Source organism: Rutilus rutilus, assembly GCF_951802725.1.
Source record: "Rutilus rutilus genome assembly, chromosome: 23".
NCBI classification, from domain to species: domain Eukaryota; kingdom Metazoa; phylum Chordata; class Actinopteri; order Cypriniformes; family Leuciscidae; genus Rutilus; species Rutilus rutilus.
This window is the reverse complement of record NC_140233.1, coordinates 10000780-10011449: the sequence shown is the minus strand read 5'-3', so window position 1 is coordinate 10011449 and position 10670 is coordinate 10000780. Positions and strand designations below refer to the sequence as shown.

The following is a 10670-nucleotide window of genomic DNA, read 5'->3' as shown; positions in this document are numbered from 1 at the left end:
AATCTTTCTCCAAAATGTTACAATCAGAAAATAATTGTCAGTTTTGATTTCATAAAGTGACTATTGTACATTTCAGGCAAACACAGAGAGTGAGAGCCTATGATATAACATGAAATGGAAAACAACAACACAATTAACAAAACTGTATATAAAAGTCAGCATGAAATAGAAATATTTTTTTGAGTGGAAAGGCTACATGAATAAGAAAAAAAAATGTAGGGAGGGACTCGATTTCATCCTCAGGAGTTGATCATAGGAAGCTAGGCGTTGGAGGCAGTTTGCAGTCAGTTGTGTAGGGAGTTTAAGATTTGTTCACGGACTTCACGCCATATCGTAATTACCGTAATTATGACATTACAACTTGTAAAAAGCATTCATGTCCTCATAGAACTCGTAATTAGAACTTGTAGACTGGGAATTTTCTGAGAATTCCGACTTGTACGTGACCTCTGTATAAACTGACTGCTGCAGATTCATATTCAATTTCAAGTCGGAGGTGTAACGTATTACAAGTAACGCAAGTAATGTAATCAGATTACTTTTTTTCAAGTAACTAGTAAAGTAACTCATTACTTTTAAATATACAACAAAATATCTTAGTTACTTATACTTAAAGGGATACTTCACCTCTGGGAAGATGAATGTGTATTTAAAATAGGTCATTTAAGTAGAAGAAATGTGAAGAAATGTTTGAATTTGGAGCTTTCTAGACCGAGAAAAGCCAGAAAATGTATTTTTGGCTTATGTGGATGAAAGACAACAACTCCCAGAATGCACTTGCTTCTCTGTCTTAGGAGGCCACGCCTACCGGTAAGAGTGCGCAGTTGTTGAAAACAACAAAGCTAGCCTACGTGATGAGTTTGCGAGGGATTTAGAGATAGCCCAAAATGTCCGGGATTCGGCTTTTGCGTTCTACAGTCGCCATTCATTCATCATGTTTACTGTGGCGAGCAGGACGAGGCTGACGGCCGCGGGAGAACAGCGCGAGGCCGGTGGCATGATTACTGAGACGCGCCGGGTCTCCCATCTCTCACGGAGGAGCGGGAATTTTTCTTAGCAATGGTAAAACGCACATCAACCGATCACTTGTTTAGCGTTCATGTAAACACTACATTCAAATTCACCAATCGGAATGAATTCAGTTAGATTGAAACAAAAGGTGTGCATGTAAACAAGGAATAGCGACCGCAGAAAGCAAAAGCTGAATCCCGTACATTTTGAACGATCTCGCCCGCCGGACAAGTCCGGGAAAAGGAGGATGGTTACTTACTCAGCTTTCTCCTACTATTCAGCTTTCTCCACAGAACAAGAGCCTGCTAGCTTAGCTTCCAAAGAAAGACGGCTGACACTGTGTACATTCTGTGAGTGAGATCCCACCCTGTATGGGCGGGCTGAAAACATGCGGAACAACGCCATCTACTGGCTGTAGTCTTTAGCCTCTGGCCAGAAAATCCTCCGATGACGCAAAATGACGATTTTTGCGTCATCGGAGGATTTTTTCCAGACAAAAAATACATAAATCTCTCCTCTCAGGGGGATATGAGGGTGGAAAGCATGGTAATTCTAAAATACTATGGTTTTCTACTAATACAAAGCTTAATGCTAAATCCTGAAGTAACCCTTTAAGCAACTTGCATTACTCAAATAAGTTTGCTTTCCCATTTATTAACTGACAGCTCTCCTGTCGCCATGTTGAGAGACATCGGAAGTAAGGTCCAGAGGCGTTGTGCGTAAACATGATGGTTGCTGTAGTTCTAGAGTAAATGTGAGCATGCATCTCACTTGAACAAAAACAGATTCAGTATTCCTCAAAATAAAAACAGTGAAATGGAAACTCCATTAAATATCTTAAATTACACAAATATACTTTGTGTTTAATCAAACTTTATTAACCAGTGTCTTTGCTGCTGACCTTCAATGATCCAATTCAATACTAACAAGCAAAAATTACTTTAGATAAACATAACATATTGTGTTTCTTTCTTTCTTTTTTTAAGAGTATTGAGCGCCCTATACTGTACAGGTGTGAATTTGTATTTCCTTCAGCTTGAGGCTTTTTCATTTCACTTTTGGTGTGAAGATTTGGCAAAAATAAAACTCACTGGCAGATGATCAGCTTTGAAATAAACCCTCGTTCCACCCTTGTGTAGTTATATTAATTGTTCACTGAGCTTCACAGCTTTTAATATTTAGCCAGTCATTAAAAAAAAAAAAAAAAAAATCTGATTGACAAACTTTGAACCACAAAAAGGACTTGACTTTCACATTTGTCAGAAACATTCATAGCATAATGATAAAACATTAAAGAAAAAAGAAAAAGTTTAAATGGAACTGACCCCGAGATATTGGATCACTAAAGATGTGCTTGCATTGGAGGATGAGATTGGGAAGTAAATGCAACATGTTCACATGGGAAAGCGGTATAAATATCCCCTGCACTGTGACTTTTAAGCCACATGCGAGATAAAACACTTCCACACAAATAAGTGAACAATGTTTTGGTCATATCATAGTGTTTGGTTCCCCTGTTTGTCTGCATGTCTGTGTTCCCTGTTTAGTTTTCCTGTTTTTTACACTGATTACGCTCCTCATGTATACATATTTAAGCCCTGTGTTTCCTTAGTTCCTCTGTCCTGTATTGTCAGTATTAACCTGGTTGTGTTTGATTTCTCCTGAGTTATCCCTGTGGAGATATTAAAGACAGTTTCTGTTTCTCAATTCCTTTCATCGTGCGCATTCATTGCAGCTTTTCGTAACAGAAACTCGGTGTAGGCTATTTTAGCACAAACAACAACAAAAAAAGATGCCAAAATAGTCTTTTGTGACATTCCGTCAGAAACCATGATCAAAACAAGAGCCTACATTAACTACAGGTTCTTTCTTGAGGAGCCTGACGTTGGGTTTCACTTGGGAAAAATGACTCATGAATATGGGAATTCATATTATGAATGATACAATACTTGTATTCACTGAAGAAACAGAATTTAGACTCCTTCCACAGCATTTTATTAATTCTTACAAGTAATATTTAGTTTGATCTCCTGAGCTTGATGATCAACATTTTTGAAGGTTATAAGCACTTATTCACTCGTGAAAAAAGCCATTTTTAGGTTCAATTTTGCATTGAAAAAAATGGCTTTTTTACAGTCTCAGAAGATGGGAGAAACACAATGGATACTTCCCTCTTCTCTTTCCTTAGGTTCTTCTCTTTTTGAGGTACTTTCTGAGACCTATTGTGCAACATGCAGTAAACAGTAGCATAACGCCATTTGTGCATCTCTAGATGTAGTGTTGTCAGTTTATCCATGCCTTGATATGTTAATGTGTTATCAATAAAATGTATTTTATCTGTAGTGGAGCCATCAAAAGCAATCTTTGTGATCAACTGCTCAGGTTTGTCATTGTCTGACACCTCACACAAATTCTGATCTGATGAACCACAGGGCTTGTTAAGACTGAGAAGAATATTCTAAACAAATACCACCCACATTTTTGCATTTCAGTGTATGTTTATAACTTTTTTTTTTTTTAAAGAAATTACAGCATAGCATGCATGATTCATAATTCATTCAAAATTTGTTTCAATGTCACTCAATGTTTTCCAGTGGCACACACCTTTTGTTTTGTTCTCAAACCTTCCTGCAAGTCTTCCCAGAATGAAAGGTTACAAATTCCCTAATGCCATAACGTATGTGATCAACCGGTATACCTCCTCGTCTTCATTTGTAGTATTGGAATGTAGCTTTTCGTCTCTGAATCATAATATCCAACTTTGACGTCATCCAACATACTATATTGAACATACTGAAAACGTTTGGTGATACTGCATCCACACCACCAGGTGTCAGCATAAGTTTTGTTTAGCAGGGAGTGAAGACAAACATTGGGGATATCTGGTTGTCAGGGCAAATTGTACTTATTTTGTAGTCTGGGAAACACTTAAAATATGTTCTGAAGAGCAGTATTAAATAAAATAAAAAAGATATTTAGCCTATGCAAAATTAGAAAAATCATCCTGTCGAATAGCCTTCTACTGTCACTGCAACAAAATACATTTGGTGGGATTAAAGATGTCTTAACATTTAAGCACAAATCAATTGAACAAATTTAGGACATAAACCATAGATTAATGATTATTGCACAACACTTTGAACATTTGTATTAATCTAGCCTTTATTAATACACAGTTAAAGATCACAGAATTTCAATAAACTTTAAGATGCTGGCTTCATGCTTTCATCAAATGCTAAGAGATTTCTAAAAAAATATGTTATTTTGTGTTCCACAGAAGAAATAAAGTCATACCAGTTTGGAAAAACTTGAGAGTGAGTAAATGACAAAAAGTTTATTTTGGAAAAGTAACAGATTAAAAGCAAGTGTAAAATATCATAAATAATTTTAAGAGAAATAGGTTCCATGCTTTATATGAATGAAAACACTCTTCAGAGATGACAAATGCAGTTATTTATTTTTCAACTCATAAAATATTTTGTAATGATTGGCCTATTGTAAAAAATAATAATAAACGTAACAGCGGTTGCAGCAAGAATGAAAATAGAAGAGCTGGATCAAATTGCAGGAAGTTATTTTTAATTAAATCAAACACAAAATAATACTTCTCAAGATAACAGTTCTCTGTCTCCGTCACCTGGGGGCGTTTGGGTTTCACGGTCACCTCTGCATTGCTTAGCTGGGGTTTAATTAAAAGACACTTATGCCTATTATTGATGACTGCACTGACACTTTTGGATGAGTACAAAACTTGAACTGAATTAAGCAGGATGATGATACCAGTATTTTCTGCAGAGGTGCTTTATAGCCAAATCAACTTTGTTTCATAATTGATTATTTTTGAAACATTTTCACTGATATTGAACTGAATTAAATCAACATGAAGCTGACTTAATAGGATCAGTGTAGATTTTTTCAAGTTTTGAATAATTTTGTTTCAAATTAATAAACAAAGGAAGACATATGGAATATTCAAGCTTTTAGAGATCAATATAGTCTATAATGTTGGTCAGTTGGTCCGTTCGGACCGGAGTTTGATCCTCTGCTCAACAATATGAGGGAAAACACCACAAGCCATCCCAGTGCAGCACATGGGAACGCTTTACTCTATCGCTCTGTTCTAAGCAACGGGGGTGTCCCGGGCTCAAGATTTGCAGGATAAAAGGGGGTAGTGATGCTGAGTGCAACTAAAAAGGTTCCATTGTCTGGTGAGGTCTGGTTGGGGAGTTACGGACAGCCCGGCTCCTAAACTGCCATTTTCTTTAGCACGCTATTCAGTGCAAATCCCGCCCTGCAGTCAATTTCACTGGTTAAGGTTAGGGTGTAGGGTAGGTTTAGGGGTTAGCATTAGTTGTAGCATAGCATTGTGTAGGAAATCAGCAGTGTGATTGACATGACCAATGAAATCTTTCACAAGTCCACAAGAACACAAGTACAGACAAGAATGCATATTGAGAAACTGCTACTGATTTATATAGATCAGTGGTGAGAATAGATGCCTCTCACAAAAAAACCCCAAAAAACAAAACTCGCAATGCTCGTTCCCATTATCTCAGAGAACCAAGTTGAGTAACCATTAACGTTCCCTTTCGATACGGTTCACTCGCATTGCGTCAGTTATCTGACGCTTATGGGGAACTTAATCCAAGCGCAGAACAGAAGCCGCTCTGTAAGCCGACAGCTAGGGGGCACTCGACTGACAGCCCCTAGACTAGCAACAAAAGGAGAGCTCAGACCGCTGGTCGGAGCCTGCAACAAAGACTATAAGCATCTTAAACTGACAACACCCATGCATGTAGAGCAGGGATGTCCAGGTTGTAAAATCTGATGAAGGTGGACGGCGAGCACCAGTCGGCGATAGAAATCCCGCTGGACCATGCCCAGGAGGAACAACCTGACATAACAAGTCAACAGACTTGTAAGCCAGTGAAATCGTGTCCATAATCCATTGCTTCGAGACTGGCAGACGATTAGTGCGGCCTCCGAAGCTGACAAACAGCTGCTCTGATTGCAGAAATTGGCTAGAGCGGTAAGTATACACCATGAGGGCCCTTACGGGACAAAGAGGGTGAGGTGCCTGCTTGTCTTCCGCGAGCGGATGGGCGCGCCCACTGTCCAGCATTTCCTGAAGAAATGTGAGAACTGTCTCTGTACCGAATTCAGCGGGGTCTACTTTCCGAGCTGAGCACCAGCTTGAGAAAAAGGACCATTTCTAGGCATATAGGCGCCTTGAAGAAGGGGCCCTCGCCTCTGTGATCATTCTCATGACTCCTTGGGTAAGGCCTGACGGCTTCCGTCCAGAGGCCATACATGCAGGTTCCACATCTCCGGATGACCATGGAGCTGCTGACAGTAGCTGTACCAATTCTGGGAACCAGGGCTGGTTCTGCCAACGTGATGCCACTAGGAGGACCGCACGTGCTTCTTCCCGAATTCGACTGATGACCTGTGGAAGCAGGGCCACCAGAGGGAAGGCATAAAGGCATTGGCGCAGCCACTTCAGGGCCAGCGTGTCAATTTCCTACTAGAAAAACATTCTGCAGTGGGAGTTCTCTTCCGTCGCAAAGAGATCCACATCTGCTTGACCGAAGATGGCCCCTGAGTACTGAGCGGAACCCTTTGAAGGCCACCACTACGGCCATCATTTCTAGGTGGTTGATGTTTCAGTTTGGATGATTTGATTTCAATAGGGGTCACCCATGAGCCAAAGGCTATCTTACCGTCGCACAGGGCACCCCAGGCCGCCTTGGAGGCATCTGTGACGACCACTTTCCTCCTGGAAACTGAGCCCAGCCTCTGGAACCTCTTGAGGGCCTGAATATACCCTACTTTGAAGAAGGTCGCCATGCCCCTGACTTTCAGGGCACGCTCTTGTGAGGGCCAAGCCATCATCTGAGCAGAATCAAAGACCCTGGAACAAAATTCTTTGGCTGGGAAGCAGCACGCTCTTGCCAAAATTGACCCTGAAGCCCCGCTCGTTCAGATAACTGAGGAGCTGGGAGCATAACTCCTGTTTTGACTGGGCTATGAGAAGCCAATCATCGAGATAATCGAGTATGTGAATTGTTCTCTGTTGCGGGAGAACAGCGCCTGCTTCAGCTTTGAGAGGAGGAAAAATGCTCTTTTTGTGAAAATATAAAATTTGATTTGGTTAATTTTTATTTGCTATAACATCGGGAAGCGGTTTGGATGCAAAATGCCAGGGCGGTCCCAAAACCGGCAATAATTTCAGCATTTCCAGCGCCCTGAACTGATGAAGGCACTGGTAAATAGGGATGTTTTGGGGGTGGTCTGGCCTCTGCGAAACTTAACTCCTTTCTCCTCCATCCTGAGGCCTCAGGACTGCTTCGGCGATGAGCCGCTGAACGATGAGGATCAGCTGTTTGCCAAGCAGTCAGCTGTAGCAGAGAACTGCTGAGTCATCTTGCTTGCAGAGCGTCTTAATCCGCTGCGAGAGCACGATTCATCGGCGAGAAGAGGCAAGTGGAGAGGCTTCAGTCTTCTTAGGAGCAGCGAGATGATCTTCGCGCTGAAGGAGAAAGATCTGACAAGTGGGCATTTCTGCATTTTATGCAAAACAGGCAGCCAAGCCCACCTGTTTTGGCCGGCTGAAATGCCATTTGTCTGTGAAATTAACAGAATCAGAATCAACCAGGCTTCAGGTCAGATAACTGACACAATGCGAGTGAACCGTGTTGAAAGGGAACTACAGTTGTTGTCATCAAATTTGGAATCAGTAACCAACTACAATTTGTAAGTAATCTACCAAGCACTGACTGCAGACATATAATTAAAGACACAACTTTTAAGTCTTAACAAGTGATTTATAGTGGGAGTTGTGTAGCATTAATTTAGTAACTATAATTTAATTTGAAAAATACTGTAACAGAGTGTGAGGTCTCTCGATAAATTTTTTTTAATTCTTCTGACTGTTTATCCGTATATGTTATATATTTTGATTGTTTGAAGATGTTTCTCCACTCATCCATGTTGTTTTGGGTCAGGATATCACATCATTTTTTTTAGTTAGTTTCCACGCTTTCTTCAGATGCTGAAAATGAAATATAATTCTTAGTGAATGTTCATGAGAAATTACAGCTCATTTTACTGTACACAATAAAGTTGGAAGTCTTTAGTCAATGACCTTAATCTAGCAGTAAGACATCAGTAAATTTTGAAAAACAAAACTAACATAATATTTTAATATTACTTTAACAATAAAACCAATAATCAAGAAATTACAATGCTGAACTGAACCCATGATATTGAATATTGCTTTTTATTGGAGGAAGGGATGTGGAAGTAAATGCAAATGTTAGGCTCTGTCCAAATAAACTTCCCTCGTCCACTTGATGAAGTTGTATGCTCTTCAAAATGGCGGTGGGGAAGTGCTTAGGGAAGTTCAGGAGTGTATTACTGGGTCCCAATGTCCATACTATCCATCCTAAATAGTATGTGAGATTAAAATAAATGTGTTCCAAAGAATATTTCAAAAGAGTAAGCCAGAAGTCCCCTGATGGTCTACTCTTTCCGGAAGTTTGAATCTGTGCACACTATAATGGCTAATTTTGCCCACAACCCATTGCGCTCTGGAGGAGGATTCAGTTCAGAACTGCAAACACGAGTAAAAAGTGAAAGTGAGCAAAAACTAAAAAAAATGGCGGATGTGTGCGACTGACGGTTAAGAGAGGTTTAGATAAATGGGTTTGAGTGACTAATAATCAACATTTAAGCTGACAAAAAATATTTATTTAATGTTATCCATGTAATATTTCATCTGCAACAACAATGTAAACTTTTATAAAGATTTGTTTGGCCATTAACTTTTAAATGCATTGTTATGCATTAATAGGAGAGTCTCCGCATGAAAGACACACAACTGGCAGATCAACATGCTACTGCATTTCTCTCCAAAATGGTATAGGAAATTAAACTAAATGAAATGTGGAGGATGTTAACTGTAACAAAATGATGGACATGCCAGTTGTAACTGTAACTAAGCGATAGAGAGCAACCATTAAAGACGCTATTTTATGACATCATATGTCCCAATGCTTGTCTACTCTTCTGCTACACACTCAAAAAGTATGTACTTTCTTCCCAAGAAGAGTACATACTTTTAGAGCGTAGTATGAGTAGGCGAATTGGGATGCAGCAAATGTCTAAAAGTGGAGTTAAACTGTGTTTAGTTTTACACAAGCGCCACCATACGGCGAGCGTCAGTTTTGCTACAAAAATCATGCCACATGCGAGATAGTCTACTACACTTCCACTACTACACTGTTTAACAAATAAGGAAGTAACTAGAAGTACTTACTAGATGGAGTAGAATAACCACTTCTAGATGAATCTAAACACCAAATGAAGAAATAATTCAATATTATACTATAGCTATAAACAGCAAAATTAAAATACTATATATAGCAAATGTATAGGATATATATTGTCTAAAAGGAATAGTTGAAATTTCCATTATGTTAAAAATTCCATTATGTTGTTCTCTAAACCCATATATATTTGAATTCTTATCATACCTGGACTTCGTCTTTTCCATGCAATTACAGCAGCTGTAGCTCCAAACACCATCATCAGAGCCAAAACCGTCAGAACTGAAGGAATCACTGATTTAAATGGTTCCCCGTGATCATACTCTGAAATATGAACCACAGATTGAGATATTGACTTTAATTATTTTTGTTTTGATTGTTAAATTATGTTTTCTGAAAAATCCTATTACCTAAAGTGACGTGGAGTTTGTTGTCCAGACTGAGGTGTGTGGCAGAGCAGCTGTATTTGTGTTTGTCTGCACTGATCTCCAGACTCTTCCTCATCTGGTACGTCCCGTCACCATTGGGCAGCAGATCTCCTCCAGTGATCTCATGATCAGATACAGGCTGTCCATCTCTGAACAGGGTCAGGTTGATGTGACGAGGGTAAAATCCTGTTGCCAAACAACTCACACGAAACCCTCCAGAATCTGAGTTTGCTTTCTGAATCAGTCTGACTCGCGGTTTCACTGCAGAAGGAAACAATAAGAGAAAAATGAATAAGATAATATACCAATAAATATAAATGAATGGCGTAACATTTTATTTTACAGTGTCCTTGTTACATGTTACATGTAGTTATAATTGCTTTATTTATTTTTTATAGTAATTACTATACATTATGCATAATTACATGCAACTAACCCTAAACCAATCCGAATCCTAACCATATAGTAAGTACATGTAGTTAATTAATATTACTCAGTACATAAATGTATAATTCAACTGTAACAAAGACACTTTCAAATAAAGTGTAACCATGAATGGTTACTGTATGTACTTATAGTATCATTGCATTGAACTTCACTGTTTTTTTTTTTTTTTTTTATCAAAGAAAATACATGGATATGTACCTTTTCTGTTTACTTGAGTTCCTCTCTTTTTAAGATAACTCTTCAGGGTTTTTATGCAGGCTGGGTAGTATATCATCTCATGGCGCCACATGGACAGTTCCAGAGAGGGTTTAATTTGTTGCGCCGTGTAATTTAAAGAACCCTGATATGTGAATTTGCCATCCAAAAAATGCAGTTCATCAATTGTAGAGCCTCTATATGCATTCTTGGTGATCATTTTTCCAGGTTTATCATTTTCAAGCTGTTCACAAAGACCCAT

The 10670-nt window shown here is 39.1% G+C and overlaps 1 protein-coding gene across 1 annotated transcript; it reads right to left on the bottom strand.

Moving 5' to 3' along the window:
* Window positions 1-6913: 6913 nt before the first annotated feature.
* Window positions 6914-10670, bottom strand: LOC311282802 (major histocompatibility complex class I-related gene protein-like; the record flags this gene model as incomplete). Its single annotated transcript, XM_084396810.1, has 5 exons — window positions 6914-7110; window positions 7229-7390; window positions 9546-9662; window positions 9749-10027; window positions 10412-10670. 5 exons carry the CDS (start codon window positions 10668-10670, stop codon window positions 6914-6916), a joined length of 1014 nt encoding a protein of 337 aa, XP_084252936.1.